The following is a 23896-nucleotide window of genomic DNA, read 5'->3' as shown; positions in this document are numbered from 1 at the left end:
TAAGCTTTTTTTATTTTCCTCTAGGATTTCAACGCGCTGTATTCTTATACTGGCAAGTTTAACGTATACCGTGTGTTCATGTGGAAAGTGCGTCTAGTCGTTCGAATTTTATTGGCTGACAGATATCGCCTGATTGAACAAAATCTCCCTAGAAGCCCACAATTAACAGCTAACGGTGGGCTCCTAGAGACATTTTCTGACAGTCGCGATTGGTATTCCGTCGGTTGTTCAATCAAATTCAAACGACTTAACGCACTCGTATCAGATGCATACCAATCTCGACTGCCAAAAAATATCCCTAGGAGCCCACCGTTAGCTGTTAATTGTGGACTTCTAGGGACATTTTCTGACAGCTCCAATTGGTATCGCGTCGGTTGTTCAATCAAACTCAAACGACTTGACGCACGCGCATAAGGTGTACACTTTTTTCATGGACACAGGGTATACTTTGAGAGACGATTTGATCGGTTCTGTACAAAAGAGTCGAAGACATTAAAAGCAAAACGAGAAAGAAATAAGGGTAGTCTCGCGAGTTCGATCACAAGTTCCATCGGATTTTGGCACCGCACTTTCCGCGTAGTATAGTAACAATTTTAGGTATATCAGGCGTGCCACTACACATCATAGCGATATAATCACTATGCATAATATATACAACATTGAAACATGTGCACGGTGATAAATTCGGAATGGATCGCGCTATAGTTTATAGATGGTTAGTATTGCTGGTGCTTTGAAAAGTGCATCCGATGTACATTATACACGAGTGTTTTTTTTTTTATTATATAATAACCACGCGCTTCGGAAGCTTTTTTTTTCTTTCTCTTCATTCATTATTTGAAAAGGACCGATGACGTTCGCGTCACGGGGACCGCATATTAGACGGGTTGAACAAATTGTATTCAAAGCTTCCGAGTCGCGGAAATAGAAAGAAAGAGAAAATCGCAATCAGGGAATATGCCATGATAATAAATGGTCGGACGATAGAAGAAATGGATATACTGCAAGCTGCAGGGAGGAATGTCGATATACAACATGACTCGATATTAATATCATGGGAATACATCATCACCTGTGTATTCATGTACCCACATATATATATATATATATATATATATATATATACATATACATACGTATATATGTATATGTATTGGTATATATACGACAGCAAAGAACAATACGATGAAACACAAATTTATGCTAATTGGCTGATATTGCTTGCCGGTGTTTGCTTCTCGTGCTTCTGTCGGAGCGGGCTTGTTACACACACACACACATTTGTTAATCGACGAAAAAGCTCTGTCGCTGCACTAAACCATAATCGCAGAGTTCACACACACACACACACGCACACACACACATACACCGTGAATATAGTACCTACCTGTGTACCTATACACACGACACGTGATGTTCACATTACAGTGTATTTCCAAAGCATACAATACCGACGAGGCTGATGAGACTAGAGTAGAGAAAGAGAGAGAGAGAGAAAGAGAGAGAGAAGTTAGGGAGAAACGAAACACACGCACAATACCCGGCATTTTTTTTTTTTTTTTTTTTTTTTTCCATCACCGAATTTCGGGGCGGGGTTGATGTTCCGAATTTGAGAAGCTCCGAAAGCGCTTAATTATGAATTATATGCTGGGCGAAACTTGAAGTAGAGAAATCAAATTTTTAGGAAACAACAAAGTTTTGGAATGAAAGAATCCGATAATTAATTCGAGTTACTATAAAGCGAAATTCCGAAAATTTTTATATACTCAACGAGTTGGGTGTATAAAAAATCGGAAAAACCGTAAATTAGAATGAACAGGAATCCGAACGCAAAAATGTGGAAAATCCAAAACAGAGAGAATTCGAGGTGGAGAAATTGGAGAAAAATCTTTGATCATTCGAAATTTCGATATTTTAGATTAAAAAATTTTCTCATTTTCACACTTTCGGAACTTTGAACGTTTCGTCAAAGTATGACTTCTTTACCTTAAGTTTCGGGATAAAAAAAATCGTAATTTAGGACTCTCAAAACTTTTTGAGTTTAGAATTTCAACCCCACCCCCGAACGTGCATATTAATATACCTCTGTAGATAAATTTATTTATATACATATATATACATATGTATATATGCACATGTATATATGTATATATATAAATATATACCGTCACATTCACACGCACATCGACCAGTCAAAGCAGGGACCACGTGATTATGTCTGAGCTGGAAACAACTATTTTGCATGGAGCAAATGTCCGACGTCGTTCTTCTATCGACTCTGCTCACCCGACTTACATCCTCGATGATACTCGATCCCTCCCTCCCACCCTCCCAACCACCCCGAAAGTCTGAAGGAGACGAGATAAATTCACCCCTTCTCCTCCACCTCTCGAGTGTCCGACTCACTTAGGAGTCCGGCCGCGAGGCTCGTGCTCTTAAAATACCTGAATCGCGGCTCGTCGACGGGCAATTATCGACACCCTCTTGGAATTAACGAAACTTGACAGGCGTCGAGGGTCCTTGTCGAAAGGAATAACACCGGCCTGTATTTCACGGAGGATTCGCCCCGACGTCCCTTCGATATCTCCTCATCGTTCCATATTCCCATATCAACACGTTTCACACAATGGCGGAGTCGATAGTTGAACGATGCTTCCATGCCAGCCAGAGGCGAGTTCCCGTTCCTCGACTTACTTCTCGTAAGATTCGTTTCTTCCGAAATAATGTCTCAAAATCCAACCCCGAATCCTCGGGCCTGACCACCTTAGCCTCGACGTACCTACTGGCAAAGGATCGGCGTCAGGCTCGAGGACGATCCATTCGGAGGTCTTTGGCTAAGGACGAAACGGGTACTCGCCGAGGTCTAAGTCTAAGCTAAGTTCGCACTTGCCTCGAACGTGTCCTTATCGCTTGCTTTTATTTTTTACCTGTATTTCAACAGATTTCCTTAGATTTCCTAGTCCAGTTTCCCAAAATCCATCCCCTCGACACGCTCGAGGCAAAGGCCGTTGTTTTTCAAAACTCACGGTTTTGCGACCCTCGTCCGTCTACCCCGCGCGAAATAACGGAAATGACGTTTAAGCATTAATATTGCATTACGGATACTGTATAAACTACCGTTGCGCAGGAAGCTTTTCTTTTCTGGATGTTATTCACCCCCAGGAACATGAATATAACGCCCTAGTCCACCTTGTACATCAGTTTTTAGTCAACCTGTTATGTAACACCCTTATAATATACGGCTTATATTTTCACCCTTCTATGATCTCTGCGATCTATTTCATACCGTATTATGTATATCGATTGATAGATGGTACGAATCGAGTCCCGCCGTGACCGGGAAAGAGTCCCGAATCCCTCGAACGAACTTCCAAGGAACATCAGTTCGGTGCCACCCTCTGATTTCGTTGAGACTCATGCATGTTGTAGAAAATTGAAAACTAAGAGAAACGTTTTTTTTTTTTAGGGGTGAAAACGACCCCCAAAGAGGGGATGATTTCTTGATGCGAATGAAACCAACGCTGAAATATTTTATCAACGAATAGAAACATTTCGACGTTGGTTTCAATCAATTCCATCAAGTGCATCGAGAAATCACCTCATTAGGGGTACTTTTCACCCCTCTAAAGCGTTTTTCTACAACATACACGAGTCTCTGAGGTTCCTTGTTAGGTCCAGATTCCAGGACACGTAACGAGGACGTGACCGAGTCTCTATTTCCCGGTCACGACGAACTTGACGAACTTTTGACATTGACGTGTAGAAATTTGATCGCATTCTTTAATCGATTCATCGCTTATATATTGAATATACGTAAAACTATTGATACCCTTGTATTTAACATATTACTATTACTACTATTATTATTATTAATATTATATAGTCACGTATTGCTATGTTTATATTCATAAATTTGGTAAAACTTTTTTTTTGTACCGTATCGTATTATCACAGTATCAAATTGGGCTGAGTGCCAAGTAGACCGAACTTTTCTGAGATACGTATAATTATTTTAAAAACAAGGGGTGGTACAGAGGCTGCGGAAAAGTGAACTATTTTTTGATTATCGTTTTTCTTTCCTCGTCTCTGTACTATCCAGTCGCGATTATATTTGATAGCAATCCTAACGTAGTTTTGTCGCACTTCTACATTCTTTGCAAAGTATATAACATCCATTTTATATAAATTCAAATATGGTATCAGTTGTGCAGTGTGTATAATGTGTTATATACCCACTCGTACTATAAATAAATATAACACCATACGCGTATACACGTATGACGATACACCCGGTGGCTTGTGAACTCAAATGCATGGTATTAAGAGAGAGAGAGAGAGAGAGAGAGAGAGAGAAAAGCAAACCGGCAAAATTACACATGACATGCACGTATGCTGGAACGGAAATGAACCCAAGAATCATCTATTGCGTAGAAAGAATTCGTCAATTTTTCAGATTTATAACTCACGGTATTCACCAAATTTTTCACTTATACTTCACCGTGACACACAGTCATTCCTCTCATGTAGCTGTCCCAGTAACTTTCTTATACACAACAGAACCGATTACTGCATATATATATAGTATATATACATATATATATAACTGCGCTGCATGCCTTATGGATGTGGTATATATATATATACTGATAGTGCATCGTAGTCGATTATTGTCTTCGTTGGACGAGCCTAAAAGCTTTTCTCCCCCCCCCCCCCCACCCACCCCACCCCCCGCGACGTTCTTACCCGGGAAAATACATTTATACTTCACTGTTAAAAATTATTATGAATTTACTACACATTTATTCTAGCTTGTAGAAAATAGTTTTCTGATTTACGAAATAAGGTTGCAAATTTATAAATTTAATTCACCGACGTAAATTTATGTTTACTTGTGTCTTAAATTTATAATGAATATTATCTGTTTTTATTGAGAAATTTATAGGATTTGGCCTGCAATTTTTTTCATATGGTTGTTCTCATTTTGTCATTTTGAAAAGCATCAGTTTTTTTTTTTTTTGGGGGGGGGGGGGGGAATTTTTTTCGACACTGTTTGAGTTTTCTACGATTTTTCGAAACTACTTTTTTTGATCGACAATGTTTGAATATCTGGAAAAATTCTGAAACATCATGTGACAGGTATCAAAATTTTCAAGCTTGCAGTCGAATTGGGGAGATTATTTCTTTTTACTGCTTTCAAGCTTTTTCTGGTAAAAAAATGTTTAAAAAACTTAGAAACGGGAGTCATTTTACTGTATATCATCGCCGAAACATTTTCGTATATTGCACGATTTCACGATTTGCAATTATTTTTTATCGGCAAAATGAAGAGGTAAAAAAAATTTTCAACAGTCTGATGTGAATTGTCAAATCGTTTCAGCAACCGTCTATAGTGAAACGACTCCCGCTTCAAATTTTTTTTTCTTCGAAAAAAGCTTGAGAACAGTAAGAAAAAAAGATTCTCCCCACTTCGGCTCTGAGCTTGAAAATTTTTATACCGACAGACGATTTTTCAATATTTCTTCAGATTTTTAAATCTTGTCGATCGACAAGACGGTTTTGAAAAATTGTAGAAAATTCGACCCGTGTGGAAAAAATCGAAGAAAAAAAATAAAATAAAATTAGTGCCTATGAAAGTGAGAAGATCAACGTAAAGAATTGCGGGCCAAATCCGAGACGTCAAGAAGTGTATGTAGGTCGAAGTGAGCCGGTCTCTGCCCGATTTGTAAATTGAGTTAAACCGAATAAAAAAACTTCCAACAGAGTGTAGAAAATTCTTGAGAAAAATTTTGAACAGTGTCGTTTTTACGTTCGTAGATAACGAGGCTTCTGCATGCGTTGTTCCCGATGTCTTATTGCTAGTTAAAGTATATAATTAAAACTGAATCTTGCACGAGGATCGTACCTGTAATTAGTAGATTAGTAGCGTGTGGAACCCTCCAAGGCAAGGGAGGTCCTTGCGATCAAGAGACCACGTGGTGCGTGTGCATGAGGGTAGTGAAGCCAGGAGGGCGTGGCTGGCCCCGAGTGATCTAACCTATTTTTGACCTTGTCAGCTCGATCTGGTGTTGAACTCGGAAGAGGGTGGCGACTTGTCAGATTTCATCACGAACGGCGAATGGTACCTAATCGGTGAGTCGCGTCCATTGCTCGATGGTCCAGTAGGTACCGGGATGGGTTTCGCCCGGATGTTCTCGGCCTCCGTTTCTAAAAGAGATCCTCCTCTTCTGTGACCCCAGGTATGCCGGGCAAGAAGAACACCATCGTCTACCAGTGCTGCCCCGAGCCCTACTTCGACGTCACGTTCACCATTCAGATACGTCGACGGACTCTCTACTACTTCTTCAACCTGATTGTGCCCTGCGTTCTTATCTCGAGTATGGCTCTGCTGGGCTTCACACTGCCGCCGGACTCCGGAGAGAAACTCACCTTAGGTAACGTACTTTGCCGCATGCTCTCGCACCCCCCCTCCCCCCCCCCCCCCCCTCTAGATATAACTCGTGTAGTCGATATACTATATAACATACTATACTATACTATACTATACTATACTATACGTATATCGTATCGTCTACTATCTTTTTCGCACTGTCATTATTATACTGCGCTCTGTATACGTCTTATGTTGATATATACAATTATTACGTTGGACGTGCGCGTTTCGTTCTTCGTTATATTATATTATATTATATTATATACTAATTGATTATTGTTCATTTGTCAGAAAGATTTTTTTCTTCACGTCTACCAAAGGATTTACTATATATATATATGTATATACAACAAGTACAGGTCTTATCGATACTCTTTACCAGTTGGTGCTTCCGGTTTTTTTTTTACCTCGTTTCATGCCACCAATCGGAAAGGGTAGTTTTAACAAGGTTAGAGGGGGGGGGGGGGAAGCTTGGACGGTACAGAATCATAGCTATTTTCACGGGTTTTCTTTAAACAAAATGAAAACACTTGGACCAATTTAAGTTTCAAGAATTTATTGTTTATACTTTCAAAAACGTTTTAGAATTTTTTTTCATCGATATTGATAACAAAATCCCAGGATGGTGCATATAATCATACAGTGAACGATTTCGAACTCGATGAATTTTGCGAGGAATTTTGACCATTATCTGACATCACTCTCCAATTTGTAACAGACGGGAAAAATTTTATTCAGTTAAAAACACCTTATTAATTTCAATGAAAAAATTATAAAACATTCTTCAAACTATACATAATAAAGCTCTAAAACTCAAATTGCTCGAAGTATTTTCATTTTCTTCAGAAAAAAAAAAAAAAAAAAAAAAAAACACAACAAAACAACAAAAGCTCCCAAAAAATAGGTTAGAATTTTAGACCATCCAAGTTGCAACCCCCTCCCCCCCCCCAGCTTAAATTTCTTTCGGGGATGTTCAGAGCCGAATGTGTTGAGCATTTTTTAGGTATATAAAGGGAGGGGGGATGGTGGAATCTGTTTTTCGACTGCGACGCACTTTCGTGGGGAGATTACTTTCTAGACTACGAGAAACTTATCGGAATTTAAGAGTGACGTCGAGTCTTGCTGAGCCGATAGTGAAACTGTAGAGCTCAACAGCTACGTTCAGATATGTATCTAGGATTACAGATTTGACATGAAATTCAATCTCCCGAGATGAATCATGTCCGAGTCCCGATCCGGACCTGACTTCTGTCATGTATAGGTTGTTCCACGTCAAATACACACGCGAGTGTAAGTAAGATGCTCCCAAACCGATTTCGTGTCGCCTTGCAATTTCACGTCCTGTTTCAAGTAGCTTTTATCTTCGAAAACTACGGGACGATCGTCAAGATGTTGGTTTGTTGGGTCGCGGGTGCAGCGGGCAGCAGCGGTTGTCGTCGTTGCGTGATAATATCGTTATCATTTGCTACTTGTTTCTTTCTTTTTTTCTTTTCTTTTTTTTAATCATTAATTTGTTGATTTGTTTTTTCTTTTAATCTTAATCATACAAGTCGCAAGCTCCGTTAAACGCGGTTAAACGTAATATAATCAACGAGATGGAGAAATCGCAACAGTAAACGTCACACGCTGCCGATTTCAAAATGTACATACACAAGCTTATTATTATAGTTTTCACGTTCCGCGGCCACGTGTGGCTATTCGTGAAACAGGAAAACGGGACGAACGTACGTATGGAATAAAATAATGTTACCCAGATATTTATATACATATATATAAATATATGTTATAAACAATATATATATATATATATATATATATATATATATATATATATATATGTATGTATACTTATCTGTATTTAAATATGTGTATATTATAAGACACATACAATGCGACAACCATGCAGATGCACCTGCCTGCCATAATTAATAAACAACAATAACAAATATGTATAATCGTTTACATATTATAATAAATTTTATAATTATCGTGTGCAGGAGTATTATTTAGAATTTTCAACATTTCTACAGGAGTAACAATTCTTCTATCGCTGACGGTATTCCTGAATCTCGTGGCGGAAAGTATGCCCACGACGTCCGACGCCGTTCCCTTAATAGGTACTTGAAAAAATAGCACAAAAACAAAAAAAAGAAAGAAAGAAAAACGAAAAGAACAAACAACAAATCATATCGAGAAAAAATTCAACACACACACACACACACGCACGCACACACATTTATATATATACATATTCATACACTTATGTGAATAAATTTAATACGTGTATATTGCAGTGTAACATGCATCACACATACATACATACATACATGCATATATACACGCATACACACCATCGGCAGTCATACATTAATGCACTCACATTATTATTGTTTTATATTATTATTATTATTATTATTATTATTATTATTATTATTATTATTATTATTATGACAAGCATTCCGCCCCTCGGTCATAAAATATAAGTACCTATGTGTCCTGTCCGTGACGCGCGGTGTCCTTAGAAAATCAACCTTCCATATTTATGTGTATTTAGGGTTCTCCTCGGTTAGGGATCGGTGGAATTTTTTTATCAGATCACCCCGAAATCGGCTGTAAATAATTTGGAAAATATTAAGTAGTTTTTCAAATTTTTTACTCAACTCTAACCCTTGCCTGTAAGGGGGTGAATTTCCCCATTTAAAATACAAGTGTTTCGGACACATTCTCAGCATAAACTTTATTGGCAAAATTAATGATTTAAAGAAAACAAAAAAAAAAAAATCTTCAACCGCGAGATTTTAGTCAGCATTGATGCTATTATCTGATAAAAAAATTCACGTTATCGTACCAGGCAATCTGGACGAATTTTACACCCTTTAAACCCGATATGATTTTCATATTTAGATACCATATTTCGTTGAATTGATTGAAAAAATAAATTAAATGATGTGAATTTTTTTTATTAGACGACAGATTTCTTTTTCTTTTCTTCTTAATTATCACTTAGAGTAAAATTTATACCGAGGATATTTGCCGAAAGACTTGTATTTTGAACGCGGACGTCCAGTTGAGATAAAAATGTGAAAAAATCATAGAATTGTTTTTTAATATTCGAAGCCAATTTGGGGGACGTCTGAACACCCTTATGTATGTAGATACAAAAATCCTCAACACATTTACCGGATATAACGAGCTGCGGATTACCACAATCGTCGTCATACGGTACCTAATCGATTAATTTTTATACATTCAACCCCGTCATTATATTATAATTATTATCATTCTAATCTTGTGTGTAATTACATGAGCATTTATGGAACGACCGGAAAATCCGCATCGTAACACAATATTACATGTATGTACGTGTGTGACACGTGACCGCAAGTCATCGTATTTTCCATTATTTTTATTCTCATCTCTTTCCTATTTTATTCGTTCTCTTTTCTTAAATTTTCATTCCTTTCGTATCTTTTGCTTTTCCTCTCTCTGTCTCCCTCCCTCTCTCTCACTCTTTATACCCTCGCTCTGTTACCTGTATCGAATCGCGCAAAAAACATCAGGCAACACATCACACGGCTCTGTAACACGATGATAATTATCAAGGTATATATATATACATATATACATTATACGTATATCATTTCTATTTCATATTCATCATAATCTCCGGGTGAGAGACGCAGAGATTTATTTTTTCTCATCTCAATCACGGATGCAGATTTTTTTCCCACAGTATATATATATATATATATATGGATTTTTCAATTTCAACCTACGTAGTATTAGTAAATTTACTTTATCATTATTGCTATTATTATACAGTCAGAAAAATTAAATTAACAATTAAATTATTAATCCGACATCGAAGCGAGTCAGTCGAAGAGAAAATAGAAAATAGAAGGAGTAAAAAAAAAAAAAAAAAAAAAAGAAAAAGAAAAAGTGGGGAACGAACTAAATCGACGCAACGAATAACGATATGAAGAAAAAATATTTTCGTTGGTAATTTGAAAATTCGTGGAGTGAGGAAAACCGCGCGCAAGTTGCAGTTTTCCGGTGAAAATTAGAAAAGACGTAAATTAGTTTGACAGAAAAGAGAAGTTGTGAAAAATTAGGATCGGCATGGTTGCAGGTGATACTTGGTAGGAATCTGCCGCGATTTAGTTACGAGTCTCGTGGATTTATACGATCGTCAGCGATCTAGAAATTGAACAGGATAGAGAAAGAAAAGAAAGAAAGGAAATTTTTTTTTTGTTTTCTTCTTTTTTTAAATATACATTCTACACCGAAATCATAGAGGAAGAGAGGGGTAGAGGAGTCAAGGAGGAAAGAAAAGGATTGCGAGAGAAATTTTTCAACACTCTTCCACCCCAAATTTGCACCTTAAAATAATTACGTAAAGAAACTATGGTGTATAGAATTGTGTAATACATGCATATATATTGTACATATACTATACAAGTAATTCTGCACGAAAGATGAGAAGACGAAAAATTTTGGCGCAATAAATTCATTAACCTTGCGACGTTTGAAAGAAATGGTAAATAAATAAAAAAAAAAAAGAAAGAAAGAAAAGAAAGCTGGTGAAGAAATTTCGCACAGTCACCTAGAAAAGGTAAGTCAGTCTATGTCAGAATGGAACGATGATGCGTTATGCGATCGAGCGATTGATCGTCCCTCGTGTAAATTTATTGCTAGATCCTTTCTCTTCCCCCTAAACTTCTACCAAATGATTATCTTTACACGATTATTATTTTCCTTTTTCCAATGCACCGAACTATCGGTAGGTAATGATGAGAGAAAATTGCGAGTAAAGTATTGAATGTGAAACTGGACCAAAGAAAATATATGGAATATAAATTTTTCCTGCGAAACGTCAAGATCTACGGCGTTATTCTCCGTTTCTTTCGTTATTCTTAGCTTCTTTTAATTCTATAAATAACAAATAATACATATTTATAATATCTATGATGATGATTATCATATATAAATGCGACGAGGAAGAAGGTACAGACGATCGAGAAACTAGGAGGAAAGGTGCGGAGGTTCTGCAGTTTCGATTTCTTGCCTGGGTGAACGATCGACGATAAAACGAACCGTAAGATATCGAACTCTGAACGAATTTCGTCCCGGAATGAAATTCGGAAGGGATGAAAAATCGGATCTGCATCACCGCCCGCCTCCCCCCCCCCCTGCCTTCCTTTTCCACCCTCCACCCCTACCCCTGCATCAAATCTTAACGTCAAACGGCAGCCACTGTAGCCGTATCTTCACACCCACGTGACACCAGCCCAGCCTCCTTATTCTGGTACATCTGCAGTTCTGCACTGTCGTATAATTTCTCGTTAAAGCCCCGATAAAAGCTACACGGAGGGAATGGATTATTTCATGTTTTGTTGAGTCGAGAGTTCAATGGTTGAAACAGGTAGTGAATTTTGTTGTTACAAAAATCTTTTGCATCGACTGGACATTGGAGTTAGCCAAACCCACGAAACGTATTTTTCAAATAATATCATTTATAATTCTGTCGACACAAAATTTTGTGGGATTTACCCGATATTTGATGGTTAAAACCCGTAAACTTATTGCTGTATATGTACGATTTTACAACTATCTCTGAAGCTACTTTCCTAGCGAGAAAGTTCACCGCCTAGAAGCCGTTCAAAGTACCAGAATACCGATGCTTACGATGAATATATTCTCTACTCGTTTCAAAGCATGTCTTGTTTCTTTTACCTCGTAAACAAATTAGTGCAAGCGATTCAACCAGTTACGCCAAGCAAGCTCCGGTTGGATCAATAAAGCATGGCGTTCGATCGATGCAAATTTTTTGTTCACCAGATTGACGTACTTATTTCATTTAAAGTACCTGATCGTTTCCGTCAACGAACACGCGACCTGGAGGTAACAATGCCTAAACTCCAAACGAAATGATGTTTAGTTGACTGGTTTTCGGAAGCACGTGAAAAGGTTCGCTCGAATCAATACTCCTCTCGATCGCGACGAGAAAGGCTTTCGTCGAATCAAGGAACTCGCTCGACTAAATCATTTCGTCGAACTAACCGAATCGAGATTGTTGAATGAAAGTCATCGCGTTTGGAACGAACAAGGTGTACCAGATCGAAGTCAAAGGACTCCGATAAAATCTGAATCCTTCCTTTCCCTCCGTGTACCTTCACACCAGGATTCGATCAATGTACGTTATACACTGTATCAGCTTGGACGATTTCGTCGCGATTACCACCACGGTGACGAAAGTGACGGTGATGGTAAGAGCGACGATCATAATTGATCGATCCGCATGCAGAGATCCAACTGGACACTCTATAATAGAAAAGCCCCCGGACAAACAAAACTACACAATAAATGACTAAATAAATGAATAAAAGTATATGTATACGATGTTTAATATCATACAGATCGTGTGTGGAGAGAAAACCTATAATGAAAAAAATAATTGAGCATGGTGGGCAACGACTGTTTCAGGAGTGACCATCTTGCTATCGCTGACGGTGTTCCTGAATCTCGTCGCCGAGACCCTGCCGCAGGTTTCCGACGCGATACCCTTGTTAGGTACAACAGAAATACTTTTTTTCCAACCAGCGACAAGATCGCCAAAAGCACACGCAAACAAAAACAAATCCCAGAACCAAGCCCGTATCCATCCCTTAAAAGTGCAACAGTCCTCGGTCACGAGGTTTACCCTAAATTCACAAGATTCGTGAGATTCTCGACGAAGGACACGTAGAAGTATCCTTCGAAATTCGATTATCTCATCCTCATAACGAGCGCTATTCTGTTTCTCGTCTGATGGTTATTGCACGATGAATGATCCTTGTTCCATAATGAGCTACGCGCGTAAAAAACTCTGTGGAATCGGAGTGAATTTAGAGTAAATCGTGACGTGCTTTGAAATCCAGCTTTCCACCCCCACCCCCACCCCCACCCCCACCCCCACCCCCACCCCCACCCCTCCACTGACAATGAAAGCTGCCGAAACTTGAGGCTCCGTAACGATGGTTTCGTATTTCATCACCGCCCGTCGTCGTCGTCAGGTTTGATGATATAATTATTTCTGTCGTGCCTCTCGCCTTTCCTAAGCTTAATTCTTTCGCGTCTCGGGTATGTTAAGATAAGAATCGCGTGAAGAATGAAGATGAAAATTGGGGGATAAAAATCACAAGATAAAATACGAAACCGTCCGTTCCTTGCGCTAATCATTTGGATAAATAACACCTACCCACAATATATATATAGAAATACACATGCATACATACATACATACATACATACATACATACATACATGTTAAATGTTATAATATTTATGCCTCGTGTAAACGTGCGGCGTATGAATGATATATATGGCTACGTATACGTATTAAATTAAATATCAACGGAGAAAGAAGAATAATATTTATTCCTTCTCCTACAGTTCTACGAGTCAAATTAATATTTTCGAATCGTTGTTTATAGGGCTGATAAAACTTGTTTCTTTTTTTTTTTTTTTTTTTTTCTCTCTTCTTCTTTATATCCATCAAACAATACTTACAATAAATTTATACATGATGCATATCAGTCTAATCATATAATATAGTCGATTCTCTGCAAAGAATTGCTCATTTTTGCATAAATCTGGTGATGGGTTGTTATTATTATTATTATTATTGTTATTATTATTATTGTTATTTTAAAAAAAATTTATTCTTTTTCTTACCTTTTTTTTCTTCTTCTTTATTATTATTATTTTTTTCTTTCAGTGTTACCTTCATTTGCATCGGCATTTGCTTCTACTATCGCCTTCGCCTTTGCTTCTGCATATATATATATATATATACACATATATCCGGTGATTGCCCGGAAGCTGATCTTCTTGCCCGTTGCACTGATTATATTACGGGGGGGGCGGGGGGGGGGGGGAGGGGGGGGGGGGGTAAGCATGAATTCGGTCTTCGTATAATAGATTTGAAATTCGTTACACGAACTTACCGGTCTCGATCCGCGTCAGAAATGTTTTCAGAGATTTGGCGATAGAGAAAACGAAGCAAATATAAGAAGAAGAAGAAGAAGAAAGAGGAGAAGAAAAAATACGCCAAGAATGCGAGGGTCGAAAATCCATAAGTATAACAGCGGTCACGACGAGAGACCGTTAAACGGGGACTTTGATTTATTTGAAAACTTTTCGGAACCTTTCCTTTTCGCCGAGAACTTTTCAGCTACCATTCTTTCGACTTCGAGCGTACCTAATTGCGTTCGATCCCGTCTGCAAGAGGGAAAAAAAAAACAAAAAAAAAAAGAAGGAAAAAAGAAAATGAACCAAAAGTTTCATCCCTTATATACGCGCAAAAACTATGACGCAGCGAGTAATACGAGATAAGAATATTGTTTCACCCACACAGGGAAATGGAAAGGGGAAAACAAAACCAAGAAGAAAAAAAAACAAAAAACAACAAAGAGACAGATAGAGAGAGAGAGAAAAAATAATCCGAATCCAAATTGAATGAGAATTGAATCGTTCCAAAATCAGCGGCAACAGCATTCGGGCAATCATTGGAACTTTTTTTTTTTTTATAAAAGTAATAATTGTATACCGTAATAACTATTTACATATATAACAACACGATTGAAATTCTGCATCGTTTTATACCGTCCAATTCACCACCTTCGTTATTACTAACAAGATCTCCCCCCTTCCCCCCTCTTCCCCCACCGCCACCCTTGCCCTAAAAATTTTCACTATTTTCTCTGGGCTGTGCAGTCGCTCTTTGCTGTCGCTTACTTAAAAATAATACTTATACTGTAATACAAGCACTTTACAAGCAATACATATTATTATACCTAGTGTTATAATTATATATGAATATGTATCGTGTACTTGAGACTATGTATAGCCGTAATGTAGGTCTTTCGTACTATACAAACGTATTAATAATTAATTAATTAATTAATTAATTAATTAATCGACACGTCGCCGCATGACGTTCATGCATCGTATGTGTAACGCACACGTGGGTTTATACGTATATTATGATTATTATGATTATGATTATGATTATGATTATGATTATGATTATTATTATTATATATGTACGGAGAGCAAAATGATGCGCCGTGTCAAGTAGGAAATTTTCAAAGCGGTTTCAAACCTGGAAGGATGAATCGGAAAACTTGCATCATAGATATATTTGTTCTTGTTGAGCAACAAGTGTTTATTTTATTTTTTGTATAACGTACACGGTTTCGTCTGTATTTCGAGACCGTTTAATACGAATCGTATATTACCGATAAGTTTGAAAATAAACGATAACTTCTAGTAATTGACAATTTAGTGTGGAATAAAAATATGATTGATCAAAAATCTGTGAGAACTTTTTTTTTTTTTTTTTTTCACTGACCGTAAAATTGAGCGTGTAAGAAATATTTGAAGCGGATGTAGATAAATTAATGTCCGAATAGATCGGCTGTACATAACCGTTATGTAGCATTTATTCTATATGTCCACTATAAATTGTTGGTGCTATTCTATATTGCTGTTGCTGCTGCTGCTATTGCTGCTGCTGCTGCTGCTGATGTTGCTGTTGTTTGTTGTTGTTACACTGTCACTGTCCTTGCTGTTACACATAATCGTTGTTGTATAATATAGTAGTGATAAAAGAAAGAAAGAAAGAAAGAAAGAAAGGAAAACAATGAAAACCTAAAGGCAGACTGTATATTAAGGGGAAATGAAGAGAAAGGAAAAGAAAAGAACAGAAATGAAATGAAAAGAAAAGAAAAGAAATGAAAAGAAAAGAAAAGCGAAATTCTCATAGCTAGGTCGGTAAATATGGAAAATACGAGCTTGGAGTTCTGCCTCGGGCCTCGGTGGTAAACATTTTTTCTCTTTAAACCTCGACGGTGGTTTCTCCGCGTGGTCCAATCGATGCGGAACGTCCGCGTTTCGTTTTATGCGGAAAACAAATACGTCCAATATGTCTTGTGATAACATTTAGACCGTAAGAAGTGTAATAATACAAACTTGCTCCTCCTCAGAACGAAATTATATTAGGTATAGGTAAATAAGAAAGGAAATACGTGGAGAAGTATGTCACGTGAAGGAAGGGTGAGGCGGAAAAAGAGTGGAGAAAAACAAGAATCAAATAAAGAACAGCTTTGCTTTCGACCCCGAGGGTCGCACCACCTGCAGGGCTTAATCCAGTATCAATTCGTATGCATGTCCCATCTCTTACGTGCCTACTTTGTCTAGGTGTACTTTATAGGTATACGCCGATCTCCTAGGATGCCGCGTGTATATGCCTAGATCTGCAGTCATAATCCAATACCGGTTCTAGTTAGAGATTCCTGTTACCGACCCTTACCGACATCTCCTCCGGACTCAAACCCTTCCCCGCGACGATGTCACGGTCTGCCGTATCAACCGAAGGTTCAACCTTACCGACAGTTTTATCGCGATGTGGCGCGATTTTGACCTTCGGTCGATACGGCAGACCGTGAGGTTATCACGGAGAAGGGTTTGAGTCTAGGGAAGATGTCGGTAAGTGGAATCTCTAAACAGAACTTGTTACAGTATTACTACTATCTACGACTGTACCTACAATCTACACCTGTACCAATACCCTTCCTAGAGGCGGCGTGCAGATGTAACGGGTGAAATTTTCCACTCATTTCGTTTTCATGATATGCGACGCACTCGTTGAGCTACAAATGTTTACTTAATTATGATTGAACGGTTTTCGCAAACGTGTGCGGCTGTTACGCGAAAAACTAGGTGAAAATGAAGAAGATGGAGAGATGCGGTGATGAGAAAGAAATTAGGAACAGACGGACGGACGGAGGAAGAGAAAGAGAAAGAGATAAAGATGGAGATAGAGAGTGATAATTAGATGCTGCACTGCACGTCGCCTGGAAAGATTAGTGCGTAGGTACCTAATGTGTGTGGATGCCATGTTATGGTGGGCCGGGGGTGAAAACTTGGAAGGGTGAATATTTCAAATGGCCGATATATCGAAGTTCCAAACTTGTTTGAAATTCGAATTTTTCGAAATCTTGACTTTTTTAAAGCGTCACAGATTACAGAGTGACTACTGATCAGTGACACTCTCGAAAATCAAGATTTCGAACAATGTTTGAAATTTCGCTGTATCGACCATTCCAAATACATCGATCCTTCCGAGTCTTCACCCCCACCCACCATACGTAGGTATACGTATAAATTATCACAAGGATAGTAGAAATGACAATTGGAGTACAGAGAGAAGCGAATTAAGCTGAAATTAGGTACATACGTACTACGACGATATTTAGATCTATGCAGACGCATATGGATCAGCAACGAGATCGGGACAAAGAGTCTATGTCCGTGTTACAGGTGTGACGATCCTCTTGTCACAGACGGTGTTTTCGCTGCTGGTGGCCCACGTCTTGACTCGCACCTCCGACGCGGTGCCATTAATAGGTACCTGCACCCGTCACCATCAAAACCACCACCACCACCACCACCACCACCATCACAACCACTACCACCACCACCACCATCACAATCACCTGCCCTGCACCCCCGGAAATCTACGCGACATTTATATTACACGAGTGACTACCTTTTGTCAGCGATTTTCGAGAAAGAAAATTATTGTTTCAAGGTGGTCACGTATCGTAAGGCTTTTACGGGGAGTTTTCTTTCTCTTCCTGATCTTCTTGACTCTTCTCAGTCCGCTTCTCTCTCTCTTTCTCTTTGACCGTTGTTCACTCTTTATTCTTCACACTTATTCTCGATTTAGTAACTTTTGCATATCTCTTTCACTTTGTTTTCTGCCTTGCCTTTCGCAACGCTGCAATTTACCTTGTAATCCTGCTGTGATATTGTCCAATATTCTTCTGGACATTGATAACGTCTATCTATTCTATCTAACTATCTATATATCTATCTATCTATTTTATTTATTTTATTTTATTACATTGATTCGTTGTTTTTTTTCTATCATGTTTCAGTTTTACCATGTTAATTCTTCTAAGTAAATAAATTCTAATTCTAATTTTATTTCCATCTATCTATCTATCTTTCTATTTATGTATCCCACGTCACTCGTTTTCCACTGCAGCTGTAATACAGCACCTCGGATTCTTCGGCTTTCGCAAATTTTCAGAAAACACTATTCGCCAGGCATTGATCGGCATGCCGTTTCTATTAAACGCTAACTTCTGTCATCGCGAAACGTTCGCATTCTTCCCTTCTTCTCTCTATTGCCTCGCTCTGTCGCTAAGCTTTGACGGGCGGAAGAAAATAAAGAATAAAGACGTAAAACGATATATTATTTAAATAATACAAGGTGTAATAGAAAGAAAGAAAGAAACTCCTCGTAGGTAAGCAAGCATATTATCTCGCTCTGAACAAATCATATAAGTAGAATTTTCTCATTATTGTTTTACCATTAGATGAGTAACATACTAATTTCTCTGACTATCTGCCTATCTATTGTCTATCTTCTTCTCTACTATGCAGTACAATGTACGACCTCTCTCCTTGCCTTTGTTATTTCATTTAGAACGTGATCTTCTTTACCTGGCTGTGTTGTATACTATACATAATAATATTATAACTTATACATATATATGCGAATAATATAGATTATATTCTTGACTTGTGCATCATGCCGTCAAAAATGAAACAAAAAAAAAAAAAAAAAACAAGATAATCATAAATAACCGAATAATTCAAAGTGAAAACAATTGCTGAAACTAAATTTTTTCAAAATTTAATTCAATCGTAAGTTATACCTCAGAGATTGGCCGGGACTGCAACAAGACTAATTTTTTTTGTATTACTTTTCGTACCTTGGATTGATAAAAAAAAAAAAAAAAAAGTCACCTCATCGAGTCAGTTTCTATTCGTTTGCAAAGATAAAATCACCCTGAAAAAGTGACAAGTTTCAATTCCCTTTTTTTTCCAAACTCATGTGCTTTTTACGTGTGTGGATATATTGTTACGTACTTTTCCGTGATTAATACTTTATCGGTACTTCGGATACGGCGATTTAAAAATTGAAGATTTGCTTTTGTCTCGCGATTCAGGCACTGTATACACAAAGACTCTGCCAATCTCATCTTACAAATCTGAAGAAAAAAAAAAAAAAAAAGAAGAAAAGCTTTGAATGGGAATGAGAACAAGTATCTATGTATACTGAAAACATCTATATATACATACATACCCAAATGAGAATGATAAAAATATATTATATAATATCCAACATAAGCTTGTTAAAATCCAAAAGAATATAATCCCGACGTTATTAATCAGTAGAAAAAGTAGATACGTTACACGAAGACTGACGCATCGAATGACGACGATGATTAGCCACCCCGACTAATAAAATCCACCCATATTACGTACCCGATCACAAAACGTATCCATTTCGCCACTCGTGTCTTATGTTTTTAATCTGTAGATGTAAATTTTTTCAGTAAAAACAAAACGAAAGAACAAAACCAGCACAGTCGCCGGATACTAGAGAGCTTCGAGTCGATCTAGTCGATTGATCGAGTGATACAAACCCGGTGTCGATCCTCGATCACGCAACCTGGCCTACCGACCCGGACGCAGTTCCCACCTTGTTTCATTATACCCTCATCATTTATTACGATCATCCTACGATTATGTCTAGGTATTAATAAATGATCTTATCACATAGGTGGGACATGGGCCACACCGCGAATTATCGCGAGTTTAACCCTTTCGGTCACGCGATTCAGTTTTTTCTATTTTTCTTTTTATTGTTTTCTATGTATTTTAAACGCGGAATGCGAATCTGATGTGAAAAACTTTGATGAAACTAGAAAATAACCCCTAAATTAGGGTAAAATGGGGTTAATTGTCAATATTGTTTTAGACAGTGTTGTACAAGAGTGAGATTTATATGAATATTTATTTTCAGACAATACGATTTTAGACCGAGAATAGATATGCAAACCACAATAATTTCTACACTTTCTATACGCGCACATAAGAAGGGTGAAAACTACCCCTAAGCATTGAATTTTGTAAATCTAAATGTCATTCTGAGATCTCTGTTTGTCAACCACTGAATTCCAAGCGTTTTTAGTATACCTTAATCATCGAATTTCTCCGCCAACGAATTACATTCACGAAAATACGATTTTTTTTGTCCATTAAATATGTTCACTTATAACAATGATAAACAATTGCCGATTCGAAAAAATTCCTTGTCATTCCAAAGTAAACATCTTATTCTGATTTTAGGGGTTATTTTCTTAAGGTGCTTATAAAGAAGCGTCACACACCTCGAAAACGCGGGGATGCAAAACTCCTATACCGCTCAAGCGATCAGAGTGAAACTTGGGCAATTAATGCCTTATTTTGGCAAAAAGTGGAGCGGCTTTTTACTTTTTCAAAATTTTGAAAAAAAATTTACAGATTGGTTACCACCCACAGAAATTGGCCAAATTTTCACAGTTACACCGAATGGATCGAACTATCCGGTATGATGCCACTCGGCGGTGATGAAACACACATTTTGAGCCCAGTCCCATGAGATTTGATGGTGAAATGACGAAATGACAGCTGATCTGGTTTTCGATTACGAAGTACACCGAAATCTCATTTTGGCGACATTTGTTACCGACATTACACGCATGCCGGTAATGTATGAGTGTAATGTCGGTAAAAAATTACCGGCAGGCGTGAAAGGTCGATAACAAATGTTGCCAAAATGAGATTTCGGTGTACTTCGTAATCGAAAACCAGATCAGTTGTCATTTCGTCTGATCGCTTGATCGGTATAGGAGTTTTGCATCCCCGCGTTTTCGAGGTGTATGTACAACGGGTCCTTATAAGCACCCTAAGGGGCCCACCTTGCCCCACCCTCTCCTATCCCGTATGACCGTCACGAACCGTCGATGATCCGAGCCAAGATGAGTTTTCTAGTTGATTCGTGCCTGTGATTTGATTCGTTGGTATATCTATACGCAATAAGCTCTAAGGTAGGTATAAGAAGACGAAGAAGAAAAAGAAGAAGAAGAATAACAAGAAGAAGAACAGTTTGATACGTGACCGAATCGGCAGCTGTATTCACCCCAATTTGTCAGAGTTAAGTTATCGTTAGACCGGGTTCCCCCTTAAGCGGAGTCCATTACGGTGGCATCAATATCGGGTAAATTTTTCCACTTCGAAATTGATCCCGGGTTTGAGGAACGAGAAGAACGAGGGTGAAAGTGGTGGGATTCAAGCGTTCGCCTCACGTCCGTATTCGGCAGTCGATCCGCGTTCTAAAACAAGCCGAAGTGGCGTTGCTCGGAGCTTTTTCCGAGCTTTCTTCGACCCGCCTTCGGCCTCGCCTCTAAATATTTGAGCCTCGGTTCATCTGAGACTCGGATCCCGGTTGCGGTGCCGTAAATTTTCCTCGGGCAAAGAGAGAGAGAGAGAGAGAGAGAGAGAGAGAGAGAGAAAGACGCCTCCCTAAGGACTTTTATCACGTTGTGTGATAAGCGGTTGGACTTATACGAACGATACCTCCGCCCTGATGGAACCAGCGAAAGAACCAAAACTCATCGTCAAAACGGTTGCACGCGATCCTCGATCTCGATCTGAAACGATATCGCGTTATCGCTGTTAAAAATTTCTCTATCAAACTCTCTTGTGTGGACTGTATCAGGACTTTTGTTATTCGGATACGAAACAGTGAATTCAATTTGCAAGTACAATAAATTTACCACAGAATTTAGTAAATCCAAAATACTTTTTACTTTTTCCGACAAGTTTTGAATAAAATCAATAAATTTTCATCGGAAATTTTAGTGAACAAAGTTTGTAAATTTGCAATCTCATTTCGTGTTTTGACTATATTAGATTCTTCACTGGCCTTTTTTAGCCAATAAAATCTCGGAATGTGATATTTTACATACATACACGAGTATGTGGACGTTGACGAGGCGTTGATATAAACTTTCGACTTTTACCGTAATAACAATATTATCCAAGTTTGTAAAAAAAAAAAAAAAAAAAAAAAAAAAAATTCCATAACTGTACAGTCTTTACGACGATACTTAAAAAAACTATCTAAAAGTATAATAACGATGGAATATAAGAGCTTTGAATAATAAATTTCTTACATTATACGCTTCGCTTGTCTCTTGTGTACTATGTATTGCTTTTTTTTCTATTTTTTTTTCTCCATCTTTTACGTAATTATTTTACATACGTATACGTATGGTGTATATATTAGGTATATATTAGGGTGGGCCAAAAAAATGACTATTTTTTTTCGTTAGTCACTGTGAAAATATCGTTCAAGATGACGGAAAAAAAAAAATTCCGCAAAAGTTCGAGCTATTAAGACGTGCCTATTTGCGATTTTCCATTTGTCGTTTAAATAACACAGAATTTTTTTTTTTTTTTAACTTTATTACTCAACAAGGGATTAACGTATCGTAAAGGTGTTGACATAAATTTTAAGAAATATCATATTTTTAATCATTTTTTAACCATTATTTAATACTGGAAATGAAAAAAACCGTGAAATTCTTATCACAACTAATTTTTAACCTTAAATAACGTTTGAACCAGTAGATTTACGAAAAAATCGCAAGAGACCTTTTTTGTAGATCGTTCAATTTCCTACAAAAATATGCATTGTTCTTTGCGATACGCTCATCCGTTGTTGAGTAATAAAATTCCAAAATAAAAACAAAAAATTTTTTCCTGTATTATTTAAACGGGAAATGAAATATCGCAAATAAGCGCTTCTCAATATTAATATTAATAGCCCAAACTTTTACAGAATATATTCTCCGTCATCTTGAATACGATATTTTTACGGTAACTATCGAAAAAAAAAAAAAAAAAATAATTTTATTGTCCCCGCCCCCCCCCTAATGTATATATGCACATATATATGTATACGTATACGAATTATAAGTAAATATTATCGTATGTGATTTGCACGTGTGCAGGCGTGGTCCACGTCTCTTCTGTATCTTACACACGCTATATAGTATACATTGAATTCTAAGCGTCTATAATAGTGTCTGCCTTCAATAGAAGTCTATATATGCTCTTTCCCGCCTCAGCATATATGATACGTATATACATATATATATATATATATTTTATTATTATTACTATTATACGTACACACATATAATCACATATATATATATATATATATATACATACGTATGTATATATTATACTAGAGTGGAATGCTCGTGTATCGTGTGAATGCGATTATCCTTAGCTATAACTATTGCGTAAACTATTGAATTCCTCTCACGCCTATTACCTACATGCCTAGAAACAAGTTTAATGATCGATGGTAATAAAATGTATTCAAGTATAAATTGGTTATACAATGCAGAGTTTAAATAAGCTCGAGGCGTGCTGCAGTTGGAAAAATCTCTTTGTGTAAATCTATAGCTAACAATCCAACTGGTAAACTGAGCTGCACGTAGAGCTGCATTTATA

General features: G+C 37.6%; 1 protein-coding gene across 1 annotated transcript in view; it reads left to right on the top strand.

Annotated features, from left to right (window-relative positions):
• LOC124414696 (acetylcholine receptor subunit alpha-type acr-16) overlaps positions 1-23896 on the top strand; it is a 64227-nt gene that overhangs the window by 27131 nt on the left and 13200 nt on the right. The window contains exons 6-9 of the mRNA XM_046895717.1: positions 6054-6129; positions 6237-6431; positions 8461-8547; positions 12914-13000. Coding sequence (XP_046751673.1) covers positions 6054-6129; positions 6237-6431; positions 8461-8547; positions 12914-13000 — 445 coding nt within the window. The remainder of the gene's footprint in view (positions 1-6053; positions 6130-6236; positions 6432-8460; positions 8548-12913; positions 13001-23896) is intronic.

This window comes from Diprion similis, chromosome 14 (genome assembly GCF_021155765.1).
Source record: "Diprion similis isolate iyDipSimi1 chromosome 14, iyDipSimi1.1, whole genome shotgun sequence".
In the NCBI taxonomy this organism is placed as follows: Eukaryota; Metazoa; Arthropoda; class Insecta; order Hymenoptera; family Diprionidae; genus Diprion; species Diprion similis.
This window is presented reverse-complemented; position numbering and strand designations above follow the sequence as displayed.